Source organism: Eubalaena glacialis, chromosome 2 (assembly GCF_028564815.1).
Source record: "Eubalaena glacialis isolate mEubGla1 chromosome 2, mEubGla1.1.hap2.+ XY, whole genome shotgun sequence".
NCBI classification, from domain to species: Eukaryota; Metazoa; Chordata; class Mammalia; order Artiodactyla; family Balaenidae; genus Eubalaena; species Eubalaena glacialis.
This window is the reverse complement of record NC_083717.1, coordinates 19,195,311-19,217,172: the sequence shown is the minus strand read 5'-3', so window position 1 is coordinate 19,217,172 and position 21,862 is coordinate 19,195,311. Positions and strand designations below refer to the sequence as shown.

The 21,862-nt window shown below is 40.6% G+C and overlaps 1 protein-coding gene across 1 annotated transcript in view; it reads right to left on the bottom strand.

Annotated features, from left to right (window-relative positions):
• APBB1IP (amyloid beta precursor protein binding family B member 1 interacting protein) overlaps positions 1 to 21,862 on the bottom strand; it is a 99,586-nt gene that overhangs the window by 35,924 nt on the left and 41,800 nt on the right. The window contains exons 2-7 of the mRNA XM_061181617.1: positions 20,884 to 20,955; positions 18,570 to 18,657; positions 14,922 to 15,214; positions 12,425 to 12,502; positions 4,962 to 5,121; positions 3,681 to 3,802 (exon numbers count right to left, since the gene is read on the bottom strand). Of these exons, the coding sequence (XP_061037600.1) occupies positions 3,681 to 3,802; positions 4,962 to 5,121; positions 12,425 to 12,502; positions 14,922 to 15,214; positions 18,570 to 18,657; positions 20,884 to 20,955 (813 nt within the window). The remainder of the gene's footprint in view (positions 1 to 3,680; positions 3,803 to 4,961; positions 5,122 to 12,424; positions 12,503 to 14,921; positions 15,215 to 18,569; positions 18,658 to 20,883; positions 20,956 to 21,862) is intronic.

The following is a 21,862-nucleotide window of genomic DNA, read 5'->3' as shown; positions in this document are numbered from 1 at the left end:
CAGCAGGAGAATTCATGACTCTGCTTTTCCTCCTTTAAAAATGAGGTGATCTGGGACTTCCCTGGTGGCCCAGTGGTTAAGAATCCGCCTGCCAATGCAGGGGACACGTGTTCAAGCCCTGGTCCGGGAAGATCCCACATGCTGTGGAGCAACTAAGCCCGTGTGCCACAACTACTGAGCCTGCGCGCCACAACTACTGAGTCCGTGTGAGTCTGTGTGCCACAACTGCTGAGGCCCGTGCGCCTAGAGCCCGTGCTCTGTAATGAGAGAAGCCACCGCAATGAGAGGCCCGTGCACCGCAACAAGGAGTGGCCCCTGCTTGTCGCAACTGGAGAAAGCCCTCACGCGGCAACGAAGACCCAATGCAGCCAAAAATAAATGAATAAAATAAATAAATTTTTTAAAAAGGTTGAAAAAAAATTTTAAAGTTAAAAAAAATAAAAATGAGGTGATCTGATATTACCTCTCTAAGTATAGACCAGTCATCCTGGGGAAATTCTTTCCTAATTAAGCATCTTTCGGTCCACAAATTTGCAGGATCTGGTTTCTCTCCATCACCTTCTCTCTTTAAGTCTCTCCCCTGGTTCTTAGCTGAGGAGTGCTCCTAATGACTTCTGATTTGGTTCTGCCTGATTCGAATCGATTTTTGTTCAAATAAACTCTTAAAATTTTTTAATATGCTTCAGTTAGTCTTTTCTTATAGGTGACTGCTGAATTTCGGTTGGCATCAAACGACTTGACTTTTATATATAACATCACGATGTTGCAAGTGGTTTTCATGCTGGATTTAACCTTGCGAGGTGGGAAGTACAGCCGTATCACATTGTACAAATAGAAACGCTGAATTCAGGTGTCATCAGAAAGCCTGCTAAGACCACACAGTCAGCAGGTGACACTTGAGACACAGGTGAACAGCATCACTTTTCAAGTCACGGGTGGAGGCGGTGCTTTGCATTTGTGCCTGCAAAGCACACCACCGATGTCCCCAAATCTTTACTGACGGTTGTTTCTAATATTTGAGCTCAAAACCTCTCTTTGCATTCATTTTCCTGCCGCCTGCCTAGACTTATCCCCACAGATAAGTAGTTTGTAAGAGAATCCTATTAAGTACTAAGGATTTCAGTGTTGTAAAAGTTCATGAAATTTTACATAATTTTGTATGGTTTAGTAACTTTCCAGAAGAATGGATACTCTGGGCCACAGAAGCTCTTTCTCAGTCAAGCTGCAAATACTAATCCATATTTTACATATCAAATAGGCTATGGGGAGGCCAAGAACAGACTGACCTTGGAGTCATGAATGCAGATTCCAAGGAGAAAGACAGACTCTGAACTCTCAAGCACTCCAGAGAGCTACACCTGCAGACCTCTGAGAGTAGGCACCACTGTCTCTAAGGGCACAGAGGATGTCATTTACCATGCAAAACAATGTGACTGTTTTAGCACACGGTTCTCCAGGAATGGTGGCCCAGGCCGGGCCTTTGCATCCACTTTTACAGAGACAGCAGAAGAATAAATGGGGGCTTATTCTGATCTGGGCCTCTGGCAATCAGTTTCTTCTCATTGTGGGAAACTGAGTCAGTGTAGTAACTTCTGAGTCAATTGTTTCCATTTGTGGTATAGTCCTGCTAGCTGTATTCAATTTACCTTGTCTGAGGACATCCTCAGTCACTACCAATTTCATTCCAGGTTTCCTATAGTCTTGAGAGCTCTGAACAGAAGACTCAACCTATGGAAACCACTCATCAAAGTCCCCAATGAGTCTTAAGATCAAACAAAGGCCTCCTTTCTATCTTTGATCTCAGTTTTCTCATCTGTAAAGAGGAATAGCAATATATCCTTCTTAACCCTTATAGTTGTAAAGATTGACGATAATACTTGCAAAGCTTCTAGCCTAGCATAGAGTAGCTATTAATAGTTTCTAGCAATTTCCCTCTTTCCCTGGATCATCAGTTTATCCCTCTGCATTTGATAAAATGTAGCTTTTGTTATAAACTGCCATGAAAATAAGTTCTTAGGCTTTTCCAGTAAGTGGCCTGAGGTGACCTCTAAAAATGGCTTGCTATTCACTTGATCCAGAAAACCCCACAAGATCATGCAAATCAAGAGGTTCAACTCTTCGTGTTCACTTTAAGAACACTCATGAAACTGCCCAGGCCAATAAGTGTATGCGTCTCCGAAAAGCCACCAAGTATCTGAAGGATGTCACTTTAAAGAAGCAATGTGTGCCATTCCGTCATTACAATGGCAGAGTTGGTAGGTGTGCCCAGGCCAAACAGTGGGGCTGGACGCAGGGTCGGTGGCCCAAAAAGAGTGCTGAATTTTTACTGCACATGCTCAAAAATGCAGAGAGTAAGGCTGAACTTAAGGGCGTAGATGTAGATTCTCTGGTCACTGAGCAAATCCAGGTGAACAAAGCCCGCACGATGCGGTGCAGGACTTACAGAGCTCATGGTCGGATCAACCCATACACGAGCTCTCCCTGCCAGACTGAGATGAGCCTTACTGAAAAAGAACAGATTGTTCCTAAACCAGAAGAGGAGGCTGACCAGAAGAAAAAGATATCCCAGAAGAAACTGAAGAAACAAAAACTTCTGGCCCGGGAATAAATGCCGCAAAAAATAAATGCAAATAAAAGTTAGGGAAAAAAAAAGTTCTTAGGTTTGATATCTTAAGAACTGAGAACCAATACTATTTAATAGAAGTCAGTTCCTGTCACTATCTTTATCTCTAGAAGTTTTTTACAATCACAGGGCAAAGTCCCTTAATGCAAGGTAAGTTTGGGGGGGATATTGGGAAAGTGACCAAAATCCAGTCAGTTCTCTTTTTCCTTGTAAATAAATACCTTGGAGTTGGAGAACAGGTGAGATGCGGATGTCAAAGGTAGAAAGATTTTTATTCATCTCGTGAGAAAAGAAAAACAACACAAGGAAAAATTCAGGAGCATGTCTCTAGTGACATTTATAGATAAAATATTGCCCATCTGATAGAAAATACGAAAGTAAAAATGTGTACATTTCATGCTGAATTTATGGAGGGTGAAATGAGATTTTTTTTTGAAGGAGAAGGAGAAACTCAGCAATGTTTAAAATCTAGTTCATCATGTTTATATCCCAACCTATTTCTCTCCTCATGCTTCCTACCGAAGTGAAGGGCATCAGGATCTATCTAATTCCCTAGCGGGGAATCAGTGTCATCCATGTCTGCTTCTATGCCTCCTTATTATACCAGCATCCAAGCGGTCACCATATTCTGCAAAATTCCATTACCTCCTGAGTCTCTCCCAGTGCCCTTCAGTCCATCATCATCTGTTCTTTCTGGGCTTCTGTAACCACCTCTCCATCACATGGCAGCTGCCACTTTTACTTTCTCCAAATCCATTCTCTGCTGTGCGATCACAGTGATCTTCCCTCAACTCAACACCCTTCAACGGCTCCCTGCAAGCCTCAGGACAAAGCCCAGTGTCTTTACCACGATCTACAAAGATCAGAGGATCTCTGAATTTTCTCTCTGGATCCTTCAAGGGGCTCTTAGTTTACATATGGCCTAAGAGTTGTTTGTGTTTGTTTGAAAGGAATACATTTGTGATATTCTGTGAGATAATGAATGATGTGGTGAGTACACAGGTGACATTAAAAAATGGATATTTTATATGGTTTAACAATATACAAGTTATCTTACCTGGGGGTTTTTAAATACAGCATATTTTTCCTCCTTCTCCAAAAACAGCACTTTATTTTCTGTGTCTCTTGTCCAGTCTGATAACACTTCAACAACATTTTCATGGTCTTCAAAAAACCTTTCTGATAAAACAAGAAAAAGCATTCGTTCAGACCCAAGACATCAGGGTTCCCAACAGAGAAATAAGCTGGTGTTGAGTTAACACAATGCTTCATACTTCTCATCAGTTTTTAGAAATTCCTAATTCTTACATGATGTCACATTGTAACATCTCTATTATGTGTATTCTTCAGTCTCAGGTCTTCAACTTATTTTTCATTAAAAACACGGCAGATGAACCTACAATATAGTGATAATGGTCAGCCATTGCTCTTTTTCATGTTAGAATTTTTGACTATTTTAAATAGCCCCAGGTGGAGGTAACATCCTATATAGAAGGAGGACAATTAGGCAATAATTGGGTAAACAACTTTGAATGAAATTGTGAGATACCTGATGAGTACTATAAAACATCACTCCCTAAAACTCTAAAAAACAATGTACGAATATCGGAACCAACCCTAAACCTTCCTTTAGAGGGCTTTCAATTCTCTATTTGACTCAGAGAGTTGAAGAAAACTTCAAGAGGTTATTTCCATGCAGACCATTTCCTCCAGAAAGATGTGTACCCAAAGCTTCTAAAACACGTAATTCTGTATTCCAACAGGCTCTCCCAGGAGACAACTGTTCCATGAGTGATATTAAGAATGAGAAGTAACAGAGTATTCCTTTAATTGCTTTTTAGCTTTTTAAAAAAACTCAATCAACTTCTATCCACTGTCCTTTGCTCTTCGGGGCTGAGCCTCTTCCACTAGACAAAGTGTCAGACATTGAGTGAGCCGACAGTGATGTGAGGCCCGCGGAAGAGTTACCCTAGAGTATAAAGAAGCAAACTTTAAAGAGACATCGGCTGACAGACACCCAGGCCCTCCGACCATCTGCTCAGCTTGCTAAGCATGCGGTAAGAAGCATCCTCCTGTCACTTTCTTTCCCTTTTGGATCCGCTAGAGAAGTAGCAGCAATACTGCTTACAGTCCCCAAGGTCTGGCCACCTGCTCCAATCTGAGTCTCTTTGCCACAGATAAATGAAGAGGCAGGCACTGAACCTGACCTAAGGGAAGTGATGTAGGGGGAGTCTTGATAGCCTTGAACCAAACTCTTCTTCGCAATAGACCAAAACCCATAATAAAGCAAACTCACAGGTTTTTTGGAGTACAGCCAATTGCTGGAACTGGGACTTACCGATTTGTAGTTCTGGATATATTTCATAAAGACACCAGTCCACGTTGCAGTCACAATGGGTTTTCTCAAAAAGGTTGTCTAGAACATCTCGGGCTAATTGCCGCTCATCCACCATCAGTGACTTCGTGCTGTTATCATTCATGTGCACCTTGACAACGAGCTGAGGATAAAGCCACAGGGCAGCCAGTAAATTCAAGCAACTGGAGAAGGCCACCCACGAAGGTTAAGGTTTCAAGGTTGCTATCGCTTCTGCGAATTTAAGTTAAGAAGGTGTCCCACAAACTCACTCATATGCCAAGCACTTGTTTAAGGTGCCAGGAATATAAACGTAGAGAAACCAGTTCACAAAAACAGAAATAAATACACAATAAGCAAAGTCCTTGCCCAGCTTTCAGAGACTCTGCATTCTGGTGAGGGAGAGAGAAAACCAACACAACCCAAGAAGTGCTGCCTGCCTGCCTCCCTGACATCTTTCTGTTACTTCTTCAGGTTCATCTCAGAGCCCAGAAGCGTTGCTTAGTTGAAAGCCGTGCCAGTATCTTTATAATAAATTCTTCTGTCTTGCTTAGCTGGAGTTGGGTCCCATTTCATGCAACCCGAGAGTTCTGTGACACAGGTTAAGACCAAGTTGGTTAATCTACAATTCTTTGAAGGTCGGGAGTTGCAGAGTGACACAGCGTCACCGAGGGGTCTTATTGAAAGGCAGGTGGTGTCACAGCAGAACACGTTTGCGATTAGAGGTGGATTAAGCCAGATCAATGTAGATTGAGAAAGAGCTATTATGGAGGCATGCAGGCAAATGAGTGACCTAATGCACTTTTCATTCTATTAAAAAAAAATTTACTACATTGAGTTCACAGTCAAATTGGTAGCTACCTCATTCCAAACCTGGAGGGTTTGGTGTGAGAATTTACTCATAAGGGCACAGGATTTCACTGATTTTTCCCAGACAACTTGTCAAAGTTATTAAAACTTCTGATCCCTAAGAGAGACCATAATTCTGATGTAACATAACAGAATTAATTCAACAGCTAATCAGCTAGGGTTTGGATTTTCTTTGATACCTGTGTATTTGTAGCATATTTTTAATTCCAGCGGTTGTTAGTTATGAGTGCTATAGGTTATAACGGTGCTATCTATCCAGTCTTCAAAAGGAACAGTGGAAATGTGCCCATGAAGCCCACATTTATTAGACACTTATGTTTAAGGGAAGATTTTCCATAAGTCCTTCTGGGAAGATCTACGTTCTTATTTTATTCTTTGCCAAGATCACTGATCCTCCCTAATTAAGTGGGAGTTAGCTCTAGTTAGAGCCCATCTTTGAGTGCCACACAGGAAGGAAGGGCTGCCTTTCCCTTTCCAGACCATCCCTGCCCAAACTCCAGCCTGCAGTGCCTGCAGTTACTCCACAGGCCGCCAGCAGAGAATTCCCGGAAGTAACATCGTCAACCAGAACCCCCTGACACTCTTGCTTAAATTTCTATTCTAACTTGAAAAGAGAAGCATGAGATAGTTAGAGACAAGTTCTGCCTATTCTGTCTGTCTAAGGTTGGTCCTGGTTATTCACATATGAGGCTTATCATTATTTTTAAAAAGTGTTTAGATGGAGTGAAGAGAGAGGTCATACAATTGGTAACATTTCTTCCTCCCCCAAAGTTTGGGTTAGATTCTGAGCAGCAGGAAAACTGCCCCTCTGGTCCCACTCCCGCCCAACTGGATCTTGAAGACAATGTGTAGTTAACAGTGAAGAATGCAATTCCTGTGGATTTCTGTGCAGAGTTACTGAGAGCAACCAAGGGTGTGGATGGTGATAAGAATCTGGATGAGGAGCAGGCAAGGACCACAAGTCGAAGCACACCTAGTATCTGCTCTTCCCACACTTGCACACCTAAGACTCAAATGCAGACATCAGGGCAATAAAGGTGCATTTCCTCCTCCAGGGACCATTCAAATTAGACCACTATTCCAGGCTTGTCCGAAGAATACTTCTTTCCCTTGAAAACCTGTAGCCCAGAAACCTCTAGTTGGACAGTTGTTTTTGTTGTATGTTCATCTTTTTTTTTTTTTTAAATAAATTTATTTATTTATTTTTGGCTGTGTTGGGTCTTCATTGCAGTGCGTGGGCTTCTCATTGCGGTGGCTTCTCCTGTTGCGGAGCACGGGCTCTAGGCACGCAGACTTCAGTAGTTGTGGCACACGGGCTCAACAGTTGTGGCTCACAGGCTCTAGAGCGCAGGCTCAGTAGTTGTGGCACACGAGCTTAGTTGCTCCGCGGCATGTGGGATCTTCCAGGACCAGGGCTCGAACCCGTGTCCCCTGCACTGGCAGGCGGATTCTCAACCACTGCGCCACCAGGGAAGTCCCTGTATGTACATCTTTTGATGTATTTAAAACAACAGGCCCGGGACATCCCTGGTGGCGCAGTGGTTAAGAATCCCCCTTCCAGGGCTTCCCTGGAAGCCGCGGAGCAACAAAGCCCGTGCGCCACAACTACTGAGCCTGAGCTCTAGAGCCTGCAAGCCACAGCTACTGAAGCCTGCGTGCCTAGAGCCCGTGCTCCGCAACAAGAGAAGCCACAACGAGAAGTCCGCACACTGCAACGAAGAGTAGCTCCTGCTCACCACAACTAGAGAAAGCCCGTGCACAGCAACGAAGACCCAACACAGCCAAAAATAAATAAAAAAAAAAAAAAAAAAAAAGAATCCCCCTGCCAATGCAGGGGACATGGGTTCGGTGGGGAACCTCTGGTCTGGGAGTTTCCCACATACCGCAGAGCAACTAAGCCCATGTGCCACAACTACTGAGACTGTGCTCTAGAGCCCACGAGCCACAATTACTGAGCCCGTGTGCCACAATTACTGAAGCCCATGCGCCTAGAGCCCATGCTCCACAACAGGAGAAGCCACCGCAATGAGAAGCCCATGCACTGCAAGGAAGGGTAGCCCCGGAGCACCGCAACTAGAGAAAGCCCACACGCAGCAACGAAAATCCAATGCAGCCAAAAATAAATAAATTTATTTAAAAAATAAAATAAAATAAAATAAAAAAATGAAACAATAGGCCCAACTACTACAGTGTCAGAGACCCATTCATCTGACCGGAGAAATCAGGCACGGATGGTTGTGTGGAAAATAGAAATGCCTCAAATAGTGGAATGACCATGGCTTATTTTCTGTGGAAGGCATACCTGCTGCTCTTGGCTGAGGATTATTGCTATAAAGTAGTTACATGTCCTAAGAAACACTACCAGTGTTAGGACTTAGAAGACAATCTTCCCGATGAAAAAATTAATGATGTTTGACCACATTTCATTCTTGCTTAGGAATTCTTGAGAAAATCAAACATAGCTTGGTGTTTTGTTTTTAAAGAGAGAAAAAAAACTAAATCACATAATTTGACAATGATGCAATTATGAAAAGGTTGGGTTTTTTTTTTTTGGGCAGAAATTGCAAACTAAATTTAATCCATATGTAGTTACCAATGTCCACAATTATAAAACTTAGGAAAAAAAAAAAAACAAGAGAAGGCTGATGACTTTTAGCAAGAAGAAATCATATTTAGTCTTCTTCACAGCTTTCTTCACATTTGCAAGCTGAAGAGTAGCTATATACCAACACATGACACCCTAAGTCACAGCTAGGTGATTAGCAAGCTGAGTACTTTTCATATCAACACCATATGATATAGGGTAAAATGACTCAAGAATGAAAAAACTTCCCCTTTCTAATCCATCATAGTAAAGATTTAATGGTTTTTATCATTTCTTCTTTTTCTTTTGCAAACTAATACAAAATTATCCCAGCCCTAAATCATTTGCAATATATACATTTTTACTTCTATGATAAAATTTACAAATGGAATTGGTCTCCTGTGTCACAGTGCTTTAAAACAAAGAAACAAATAAAATCAATGAGTGAATCCGATTCTGTTTCCAGTTCCAACAGCTTTGCAACACAAACTGTGTACATCGTTTGTGATCCAAAGTGATGTCAACACCCCACAGAATACTTGAGGGCAAAGTACTTCAGATAAACTTGATTCCACCCTTTATAAAACATGTTGTAGCTTATGTGTTAGTACATCTTAGTTACTTTATTAATGGATGAGTATGACTCAGTTATTTTTTTTAATGTTCTGTGCCACACAGCCTTTTGTTTTTAGAAATAAGTCTGGAGTGTCAGAAGTCAGAAAAAATATACACCTTAGCTTCTTAATTTTCTTTCCTCTCCCACTGATCAGAACTGCTTCTGTTTCACATCTGCTTTGTTGACTAGAGGCAGGTGGTGCTTTTTGCTACTGTTACAATTCACCTCAACTAAATTATGGCAAACTTCTCTCGAAATACTGCTTTCTCCTCCCTGTTCTCTTCATCTCCAGTTAAGCAAACTGGCCAAATATGCTAGTTGTTCTACCTTATTTTTTATATTTTTAAAAAATTTATTTATTTATTTTGTCTGCGTTGGGGCTTCGTTGCTGGCTCAGGCTTTCTCTAGTTGCGGCAAGCGGGGGCTACTCTTCGTTGCGGTGCACGGGCTCTCCTTGTGGTGGCTTCTCCTGTTGTGGAGCACGGGCTCTAGGCACACGGGCTTCAGTAGTTGCAGCATGCGGGCTCAGTAGCTGTGGCACATGGGCTTAGTTGCTCTGTGGCATGTGGGATCTTCCCAGACCAGGGATCAAACCCATGTCCCCTGTCTTGGCAGGTGGATTCTTAACCACTGCACCATCAGGGAAGTCCCGTGTTCTACCTTTTTAATCTAAGAATCAACTTCTCTTTTCATTTATCCTCTGAGAGTATCTCCAACGTGGCCCCCATTTTATAAACCATCCAGAGGTTTAAAATAGTTGAAATAATTATGAATTGTATTTTTACTCATTTTCTCTTGTCTTTTTATCTCCAAAGGGAAAGTCGGCAACCGAAGACAGCCCATCTTCCCCTGCCATCCATTTGTAACTTGGTTCAATACATGTTTATCTACAGTGAGGTCTTGTGCTAGAGAGATGGCTATGAAACAGGTCACCCTGCTCTCATCCCTTCCCCTACAATCCATTTTCCACACAATGGCCACTATGATCTTTAAAAACCATATATTACCCCTTGTTAAAAACCCTCATATGGGGACTTCCCTGGAGGTCCAGTGGTTAGGACTCTGTGCTTCCACTGCAGGGGGCACAGGCTCAATCCCTGGACGGGAAGCTAAGATCCCGCATGCCGCGTGGTGCAGCCAAATGCTTTCCTGCTGCACTTACAATACGTTCCAAACTCTTCCTTAGACCTGTGAGACCCTGTGACCCCACCTGCCTGTCTGCCCTCAGCTCCTCCCGTTTTCCCTCTTGCTCAAGAGGTAAAGGGGATCAACAGTATGGTGACAGATGGAAGCTCAATTTTGGGTGGTGAGCACACTGTAGGGTATACAGAAGCAGAAATATAAGAATGTACACATGAAACTTACATAACGTTATAAACCAATGTTACCTCAATTAAAAAAAAAAAAGATTTCCTTGGTCAGTATCACTCCTTCCGGCTTTATTTTCTTCATAGCACTTCTCTCCCCCGCTAGAAGTGAACTCTACACAGGCAGGGACCTCACCTGACTGGTTCACCTCCCTGTACCCCCAGCACCTGTTCTATGAGATGAGGATACATCGGTAAGGAAAACACAAAACTCCCTGGAGGAGCTTCCCTGGGGGTGGGGAGGGGAGGTAGGCATTAAACAGGATAAACAAGTAAACTGGACAGTACGCCTGATGGGGAGGGAGGAAAGCAGGGGAAGGTAAGGGATGTCAGGGGTGTGTGTATGCGTGGCACTGAGCAGGTGACCAGACCTAGTGAGGGACACAGAGAACCCACCAGAATTTGGGGAAGAGCTTTCCAGGCAGGGGGACCACAAGGCACAAAGGTCCTGAGGCAGAGGCATGCCTGGAACATCTGTGGGGCAGCAGTGAGACCAGTAAGCTAGAACGGAGGGTGAGGGAGAGGGCTGGCAACCAGATCATGCAGGCACTTGATGTCGTCGTGAGGATTTGGGCTTCACTGTGTGTGTGTGTGGGAGGCATCCTTGAGCAGAGGAGGGACAAGAAAAGAGGTGGGAAGAGAATCACACGAGGGGGACTGGTCTTAGAAACATGACAGTCCGTGCACAGGAACAGGAAAGACCATGGACCACCTGCCACAAGTGCAGGTGGGTAGGGAGGCAAATGTGTTGGGAGCTTGTAGAACCTTTCTTTGGACTGCTTCTACCTCTCAGTGCAATGGGTTGAGAAAATGTGGGAGAGGAAGGAGGTACTGGAGATTTTCAGAGAGAGGACAAGGTGGAAATAGTTTTCTAGGTTTGTGGGAGAGAGACTGGACTCGGAAGCTCAGGCAGCACTGAAGGCCCAGGCTGGATTTAACCAGGGGTTCACAGAGTGAGGACAAGGGGGGAGAAGGCAGCCGAGGATGTATCAGTTCAATAACCGACCACAGAATGTAATCACACGTAGAGAATGGGGAAGAAAAATGGTAAGAAGGTTCATGCATGCTTGAAATGAATGGAACCAGAATGATCTGGAAAAATTCTCATAGATGAACCTTGGAAGTCTGGATCTGGGGTAGTCAAGGAATATTTATTAAATATCGATCAATATGTACTGAAATCCTTCATTCAAGGAACCATGAGAGGTGCTGCAGGAACATAAAATCTAATGCCCTGTATGAAAAGAATAATTCACCCAACTGTAAGTAAAAAGTTCTTAACGAGTCTCAGCCACGGTATATGCTTCAGGAGTCGAAGTGAGACTGTTTATCTTTCTCTTAATTTACCTAACTAACTATTGTTAACACTTTATTATTAGGTAGACGCTTCTACTGAGGTTAAATACATGTGTCTCTCATATAATACAATATACGTGTCTCCAGAAAAACCTATGCTCTACAGAAAAAGCACGATAAATTACAGGCTTATTGGGACAATAGGGTCGAGGCAGGTCACTCAAAACCTATGCCAACTTTGAACACACAGCGCTAGCCGAAAGAACATTTGGTATTTCAGGAGAGAACTTGGACATCCAGGGCAGGCTGGGGGCTGCCTCAGGGGGTATATAAAATGCACAAAAACAATCGTGGAAATGAGGTGATGCCAGTAGAAGCTGAACTCTGACCCAGCTGACTCACCAACTCGCCCCCAGAAGGGGGCGCCACCTGCAATTACCCAAGCCTGAGCAGAACCCAGAGGGCATCCTTAGGGGAGGGAGCCCTGGGGGTAGAGACTTGGAAACCTCCACATTTACACTAACATACGTCCCCTATTTATCAATCACAAATGAACCAAGCGAGGTCATGGAAAGAATAATTTATCTTTGCCCTTAAATTTAAAAAACTACAACTCATTGGAAAGCACCACTCGAAATTAAAATTTTTTTTAGCCTTAAGCATAACAAAAAGTCATTAATTTGACTGCCCCATGCAAAAATGATTCATAATTTACCTTCTTGACCTTGGCCTCCTTCAGTTTTTCCAATGCTAGCTTAATTTTATCAGCCTTGGCTTGGGCTTCTTCTTCTTCCTGTAAAATGACAAGACATTCAACACAGTCCATTAATAACACCAGGGAGTAAGTACCCCTGCCATCGTTAGTGTCTTAGTCACTTTATGTTGACAAAAGGCTGTGTTATATAGGGCACCAAATTTCACAAGATCGATTTTCAAAATTTAAGTAACTGTAACAGAAATCTTCAACCCGGAGATACAGAAGACAGTCACCTTTTATATCTTAGGAATAGTAACTTAAAAGATGAAATGATGACTCAGAGTTTCACATATTTAGTCTGCAAAAATCTGTTTGGCTCAAAACTGGGTCTAACCTGAGGACTCTATAGGTGAATCTCAAGGGATTTGAGCACTTCCTGAAATTATATACATTCTTTTGGATCAGTATGCGTTTTCTGGGATTCCTAGCTTTTATTAGATTCCTAAAGGGTCCTTATCTTCCCCAATCAAACTTAAACTTATAATTCACCAAAAAAAAAAAAACAACAAACAAACTACAACAAACTACTGACAAACACATGAGCAGGCAGAAAAGAGAGTGAAATATTTTATGAGCCCAAAGCAGACATATATCTTCTTATACCAATAGTTCTTATATTGTTTTTGAGCCACAAACCCCTTTAGGAATATGTTTAAAGCAATGAAGCCCATAAAGCTTCACATATGCATTTGACTTTGCATACAGTTGGGAATCACAGACTCCTTGACATCTTCATGGACCCTATATTAAGAGCTTCTGCTCTTTAGAATGGCTGTTATCGAAGACAAGAGATAAAAAGCGTTGGCGAGGAAGTGAAGAAATGGAAACCTTTGTGCACTGTTGGTGGGAATGTAAATTGGTGCAGCTGCTACGGAAAACAGTATGGCAGTTCCTCAAAAACTTACAAATAGAACTACCATATGATCCAGCAATTCCACTCCTGGGTATCTACCCAAAGGAAATGAAATCACTATCTTGAAGAGATCTACACTCCCATGTCCACGGCAGCACTATTCACAGCAGCCAAGACATGGAAACAACCTCAGTATCTGTTGATGATGAATGGATAAAGAAGATGTGGTGCAGATATACAATGGAATATTATTTATCCACGAGAAAAGGAAATCATGCTGTTTGTGACAACATGGATGAAACTTGAGGGCATTACACTAAATGAGATAAGTCAGACAGAGAAGGACAAATAATGTATGATCTCACTTACATGTGAGAATCTAAAAAAGCTGAACTCACAGAAACAGAGAGTTGAATGGTGGTTGCCAGAGGCTGGGGACAGAGGAAATACGGCGATGTTGGCCAAAGGGTACAAACCTCCAGTTATAACATGAATAAGCTCTGGGGATCTAAAGTACAGCGTGGTGACTACAGTTAACAGTACTGTATTATAAACTTGTTTAGAGGTAGATCTTACATGTTCTCACCATACACACAACAAAAAGGTAATTATATGAGGTGATGAAGGTGTTAACTAACCTCGCTATGGTAATCATTTCTCAATATATGTGTATCTGATCATCATGTTGTATGCCTTAAACCTGTACAATACTATATGTCAATTATATCTCAATAAAATTGGGGGGAAAAGAGCCTCTGTTCTATATGGATCACCAATTTTCAAATAATTTTTATACAATAATCACACAATAGAGCAATGAGTAGATTTAATATTTGATTTATATTTCATATTTGTTCATTCAAAAGGCATTGTAGGGACTTTCAGGGTTACTAGGGTCGTATTTATGAATACTGATCATCACCCAGTACAACGAATGCAGAAGCCACAGGAAATAGAGCTAGGTTCTTACTCTAAAATATTTTAAAAGTGGCTTACTCTAAGAAAAATCCTTAAAGCACTCTTCTTGCATGGATGAGAGATATGAGTTAACGTCCCACGTAATGACAGTATGAACTTCCCAGAAATCTATTAATATCAAGCACTCATCACCTACCCGCCCCATAACGCCCCTCCCAACTATGACCTTACACGTGATACATAGATATCTTTGCCCTACTGAATACGGCTGCCAAATTCAGCAAAATTCCATTCCAGTTCAATTCCAAAATATGTAAGGAATGCCTTCTATTCTTTATGTACTGGACTAGGACCAGGGACACAGAAATGTATAAATCACTTCCACAGTTCATACCAAGTTAATAAAACATGACCCCAAAAGGTTGAGTATTATCAGGGAAAGCTGCATACAAATATAGATTTTAGCCAAACTATAACAGTTCCTGAATATGGCCCTAATATGTTCTTTATACACACCAATTTGTCCTTTTATGGAGACTCTGGCTTTGCAATGAACACATCTGGGATCCTTGTTTTTTAGAGTCTCAGAGCTCTGGGCGTACAAACTTGAATGTAACGGCCACTATGAAGAAGGTCAGAGATCTTGGGTGGCAGAGGTCAAGAGTCCTGACCCCACGGACTTACCTGAGAGAGAGGTTCAGGAGCGGGTGGTGGCAAAGGAAGGTCTAACATGGGATCAGCTGGTGGAGGAGGTAAGTCATCCTCATATTGGCTAATACTCGGTGCAGCAACATTTGCTGCGTAACCAAGAGAGGCTGCACCACTGAAACTTGGTACATCCAGAGATGCTGAATAAGGTCGGCTCTGAGAGGACTCCTTCTGGGCCTGGATTGTCCTCTGCTCAGCTTCTCTTATGTCTGCTACCAGATCCGCCATGAGAGCATCTAAATCTTGGTCTTCCAGTGCATTTAAGGACTCTGATAGGGAAAATCACGTTAATGGTCAAGACAACGATTTGCACCTAGAAAAACTTAACGAAGGTCATTTTAAAGAGTACATTTGAGTACTGGTTGCAAGGGGCTGGGGTGGGGGAAATAGGAAGAGGTTGGTAAAAGGGTATGAACTTTCAGTTATAAGGCGAGTAAGGTCTGAGGCTCTAAGTATAACATGATGACTACAGTTGATAACACTGTATGGTATAATTGAAATTTGCTGGAAGAGTAGAACTTAAATGTTCTCACTAAAAAAAAAAAGAAGTAAATAGGTGAGGTGATGGATGTGTTAACTAACTTGATGGCGGGAATCCTTTCACAATGTATACGCACACCAAATCAGCACACTGTACACTTTAGATATCTTACAATTTTGTCAATTAAACCTCAATTGGGACTTCCCTGGTTGTGCAATGGTTAAGAATCCGCCTGTCAATGCAGGGGACACGGGTTTGATCCCTGGTCCGGGAAGATCCCACGTGCCGCAGAGCAACTAAGCCCATGCGCCACAATTACTGAAGCCTGCGCACCTAGAGCCCGTGCTCTGCAACAAGAGAAGCCACCGCAATGAGAAGCCCACGCACTACAACGAAGAGTAGCCCCCGCTCACCACAACTAAAGAAAGCCCGTGCACAGCAATGAGGACCCAACACAGCCAAAAAATTAATTAATTAATTTAAAAAAACCTCAATAAAGCTAAAAAACCCCTTCCCTCCAAAAAAAAAAAAAAAAAAAGAAAGAAAAAGAAAGAAAAGAAAAAAAACGGGGGAAATGTCTTCCCAACATTGGGACCTCACAGGTCAGCTATAAAGTCAACTCCAAGCACCTGATTAGATGCCTAAGTAGAGAATTCTTGTACATTCTGGTGCAAGATCTTAGAGTTTTAGAAAGTAGGGGAGGGGAGAGGCTGGAAAATTCTCCCCAGGTCTTTGGAGGGCAGACAGAGCACCACTGATAAATATACTTGGAAGAAAGTAGGTCTCCACCAACTGGGATTTATTTAATATGCCTTGAGACTTGGGGTAAGGGCAAAGTTTCTGTGGGCACACCATCCAACCATAGGAACTCTCACATCACAAAAAGAGCAGTTAATGATAAATATTCAATAGCAGGAAATAAAGCTCCAAGGGGGTTAAGGAATGAAAAAAAAATTTTTTTTTAATTGGGATTAAGTGGTAAAGACTTCATAAGACAGTGAGCTGGGAGTTAACTCTTAAAGGAAAGGGCATACCCGAATTTTCAGAGTGAGGGTGAGGGAGGACGATTTTCACTGGAATTTCTTCCATGTGAGAGATTACTGTGGAGATAAGACCTGGGATCCTGAACGCTGATTAGACCACGTGGCATACAGGGAGCCGTGGCCGTGAGTCGTGTTGCTACAGCACTTTGTCCATCAGGCAGTCACCGGATGGTGAGTGTGATGAACAAAGTATGGGCAAGGTGGAAGTGATCACGAGGAGGAGAATTCTAGCTGCTGTGTGCAGCGTGAACTGGACTGAGGAAATGCGGGCAGGGGAAATGAAGCCCTCTCAGGAAGAAATGAGCAGAAAGCATGGTGAAATCATTTATTGCCAAACATCATCAGCATAAACACCATGTAGCATATTACATTAATGCTAATAGTTCTATGTACAGCACTTGGACTGAAGTTTGGATCTCTTAACTGGGTAAAAAGCATTTTCCTTCTAAGCCACTGCTGTTTTGCATATAACTTTTCATAAAATTAAGTGAAATTTTAAATATCTCAAAAAAAGTATGTGTAGAACTAATGAAGCATATTCCTAATTTTCTAGTGTTAACAATTACATTGTGACTGTAGACACACAGCAAATGATTTTAATCCTTTATAAAAATTTTAGGGACAAAATTCCCACAGTAACACATATAGTAACAATTTCCAAAGCAAATTATAATCCTCAACATATTGGTATGGGATTGAGTGATAAGGAATTGGGGATTCTGTTCAGAAGTTTACCGTTAACTCTCCAAATAACTTTGGGTGAAATATTTTCTGACTCATTTTAAGCAATGTTTTAAGGGAAGATAGTAAAAAAAAAAATCTATTCCTATTGTAATTCCCAACAAATTTAATTTTCAGTACATATCAGTACTTTTTTATGGTCTTGTCTCCTTAATGACACGAGTTTCTGGCTACTGTCTTTTAACATGACTATGCTTATATATTGCTGAGTTTCTTGGTTTCTGACATTTTCAGTAATTTTTTGATACTAGGTACTAAGTGCTTCGAAAGCATTAGTTGAGCTCACTACAACTAAATTACTGATTAAATTTTAATTTTAACTGAACTGATTATTCAGCCGTTATGAGTGTGTCAGGCAAATCTGCATTCTTCATATGTGCAAGTATATGTTCTCTATTAACGTCATAATTTTACAAAAGTGTGTTGGTTTTCTGAAACTTCATGAATGTTACCATCATTCCATGATGCAATGGAAACGACTGACAGAAATAATAAGTTTATACGGAAAATAGAAAAGAGGGTGGGAAAAAGAGGAAATCAGAAGAGATGTACTATAATTTATCAAGATACAGGTGTTGGAACCTTAAGGGTTTAATCTAAAAATTACTGAAAATGACAGAAACAAAGGAACCCAGTGAGTGATGGAAATAAAACTTGGAACTCTGGATTTCTATAACTGGGCTTCTCTATTATTTTGTTTTTTATTCTTTTGGTTGGCACTACAAGTCTTTGGAAAATCTTTTCCAAGAGTTGCAGTGAATTCTCATTAATCTGGAAGCAATTACTTCAAGTTCATTGTAATTTGAGTAGCACATGGGCTAAAGATTGTCAATGCACTAAGTAGGAAGAGAGATTTTTGTTAATAAAATATGACAAACTTCAGGAGACTAAAATGTCAAATAGAGCAAATATACTATATTATATATTAAATATATATTAATTAAAATATATTTTGAAGCATCTATTCATATGTTCTCAATCATTATGAAATGGGCAGTTCATTAATATCCTCGAAGGGACATTTCCTTATTAATATTTTCTTATACTACTGTACCTTATTACTGTAATGGCTTAGGAGTAAGAAGAAACTCTCTGTTTTTTAAAAAAAAAATTAGAAAGCTTTGAGACTTTCAGCAAATACAGGATAGTGTTCCTTTTCATTACAGGCAAAAATATCTTCTTGGCCTCTCAATTCAATCCAAACACAGCAGCACTCAATCTGAATGAAATCCAGGACTTTAAAAATTATACTTGTCATGATGTCCAAGTTCCTTAAATTTTGTTTTCAGATTACAGTTGTGTACAGATTTTAATCGTTGTTATCAGTTCAAATTACTTAAGAAAAGAAATGATACTCACCGTTTAAATCCTTAAACCCCACACTGTAGTTAAATTCAGCTCTGGGTGGTTTAGGTTCTGGAGGAGGGAGAGTGTCGACTCCTAAACTCTGTGAAAACAGATCCCATCCCCCAAAGTTATTCATGATACTAATATTTTTGCAGTGCAATTTAATCATTAAGTAAAGAATCATTTGCTGCTTATACATGTTATCTTTCAATATGTTCTCTAAAAACTGTATTCTTACTTGAACGTGCTTTAGGTGATTTTTTTTTTCCTACAGAAAATGACAAGTTAAAAATTATTCTAGAAGGTACATCTTGAAACAAAACAGGTCAAATGATGAGAATGAGGTTGTTCATTTTTAGAGACAACAAAAAATTTCCAGGAATGAAGCACTGTGACACATACACTACATACAATTCATAAGGATTTAAGTTATGACATCAAAAAAAGGAATTGTTTAGTCACTTGAAGATAAGAGCTGTTTCAGGATGCAATCTGTTATTACACAGTAAAATGTTAATGTGGTTACTCTTATTTAATAAAACTTGTTAAAAAGAAATAAAAAAAAAAAAGAAATTAAGACAGTAAGTTACTAATTTTGTAAATAACATTATTTTCTAATTGATAAAGTGACTGCTTGTATGATTTAAAAGCTAATATTTAAAAATATTTTTACATCCATAGTTTGAGAAGTGATTTCACTTGTTCTTAAACATGAATGTTTTCATGACAATGAGTACCTTCTTTGATGTTAATTTGATTTGGTAAGTAACATCCTTGTTCATGTCTTAAGTTTCTGAAGGAAACCAATCATTATAGGTTTGAGAATAAATTAATGAGATATCATCAGTTATACGTAGAAAAAAAAGGCCATTAATCAAGAAGAAGTTAAAAAAAAATGAACCCAAGCAAGTTAGAATCAAGGATAAAATGTAGGGAAAAGTGACTGCAACTCCAGAATTCATTCTAAAAACCAAAATGAGCTTGCAAAAATTGCTGAGAATGGGGGAGGTTGATGGAGAAACTATGGGGCAGATACCAGAAAAAAAATTTAGTGAAAGAAAGTCCAAAAAGTTCATTAACTAGTTGGTTTTTAAATGCTATAACTGGGAAGTATAACATCACAATTAGGGTTGCCACCTCATTTTTTTCTCAGGAATATAATTTACTAGGCCACTTACAGAAATTAGAAGTAGTTCTCTAACAAAACATGAATGCATGAATGTGTAACATAACAGGCTTTGAGTAAAATGGAGAGAGAGGGAAAGGAGAGAGAGGAAACCGGTTTTAGGAAGGAACTCCTTCAGTCACAGTTTTAGCCAAGCAAACCCTGTGACCCCACTCACCTGAGCGCAATAAAGAAAGATCAAAACCCAGAAAGGCCTTCAGTGAAGGCAGATCCAAGACACTCTAAGGGGCCCTCTTCTTACTCTTGAATTAGAGTAACAATACTCAACTATGAAAATCCCAGACTCTGACCAATCAGAATAATCATTCCTCTATGGCGCAGAAGTGAGTGAATGGACAGAGAGACCACAGATGTTCAGTAAAGCCTCCCCCTCCATGGGAGGAAAAAGGTCCTCTGATTTACAGAAATGTGGCTTCCATCCTAACGCTCCCTGGTTATTAGTCAGCACCCTTTTCTCTAAGCCTGTTGTCTCACATTTTGTCTCTTCTTTCATAGAATCTAAACCTTCTTGAATTTTATACGGAATATATAAAGTAGATGCTAACTAACAGTGATTTATTTTTCCTAAAATAAACACTTAAAAAAAACATAGATTACTCTTCATTTACTTTGTAGAAAACTTTAAGATCCCTATCATATTGAGGAATACTGGATGATTCTTATTTTAGTGCTTTATGCAGAAAGCGATGAGCTGACTAGTCTTTATATAAAGGTAACTGCAGGGGAAACTGTTTAGTGGTAGTGGTTGTGGAAGCTTTGCTTGGGGAAAATTCCTCCACTGGCTAAATATTTGAACACGATGAGCATGAAAATTGCCGTAACAGAATGTATGTGTGACCCAGGTATTCAGTTAACTGAACTCAGAAGGGTATAAACAGGAAAAAAGGTTTATTTTCTCCCCCACCACTGTTACATCAGGAACATACAATATTGTCAATTTCCAGTCTTTTTAAAAAGATAGCTCTCTTGTCATATTAAAATCAAATCTGTAACCCCATTTTTTTTCTTTTAATGTTTTTTACTTTGAAAAATGTCAATCAAGAAGGTGAAAAAATAGTACAATGGACAACTATATACCCTTCGCCTACATCCATTTAACCCCATTTTTTTCTCATTTGAAAGTTAAGGAAGGGAATTTACCTGGGTCAGGAGATCCATCTCTCCCAGCAAATTGCTGAACATTTGGTCTATATCTTCATTTGACTCACCCATCTGAAAAAGGAAGAAATCCAGTTATAAACAATCTAATAAAAGTATGATCCCCGGATAACTGTCCCATCTCTTTCTTTTCCCCAAAAGCCCCATAGACAGGCAAGTAAGTCAAGAAGAGAAGGTTGTAGAGAGGGAGGTGCATTTCACCCTGAAATTCCATGCCTGACCTCTCTGCAATTTGCTTGGTCCAAGATTGAACGGAACCCTAGTAACTGTCTCAGACCAACACTTGGACTCTTTTTCCAGATGGAACTAGTCTCTTTGGGGCCAAGTGGACAAAGTGGACACATTCAGGAATTCCCATCACCGTAGGACACCCTGATTGGAAAAGGAGAAAGCCTCAGGCCACAGGTGATGGCATCAGAGTCATGTAGAACTTCATTTCCATGTAAAAACCTACACAAAAATGATACGTCAGCGGTAAGATTATTTACCAAATGAGTCCTTGCTTTACAAAGTTATCTCTGAAACAGCAGCTTTTGGCACATTTACTTGGAAATATTAGGGTGACAAACACTTAGAACTAAAATGGCCACACAATCAAGTAATGAGAGATGGAAATAAAACAAACTTTACATTATAATCTTTCTCTACTTAAACCAAGTGAAAGAACTGTCCAAGAGAGGAAAAGTGTTTCCATAAAGTGGGGTGGGGACGCCCTGGGAGGTGTAACCAGTCGCTCTCCTCCTGACATGGTTGGTAAGGCTGGGTTAGAACATTAGGAGACATGATTATGAGGCTTAATTAGTAATGTGTTGTTTAGCAAAGGGACTCAACTGCTTCATCTGTAAGATGAGTTTGCCGCAGATAATTTCTTAGGGTCCCAAATGCTCTAAAACACTAGAAGATTAGTACCAATTACAGCTCAAGCTAAGAAGTCTGGTGAGTGCAGCATGTATTATTTAAG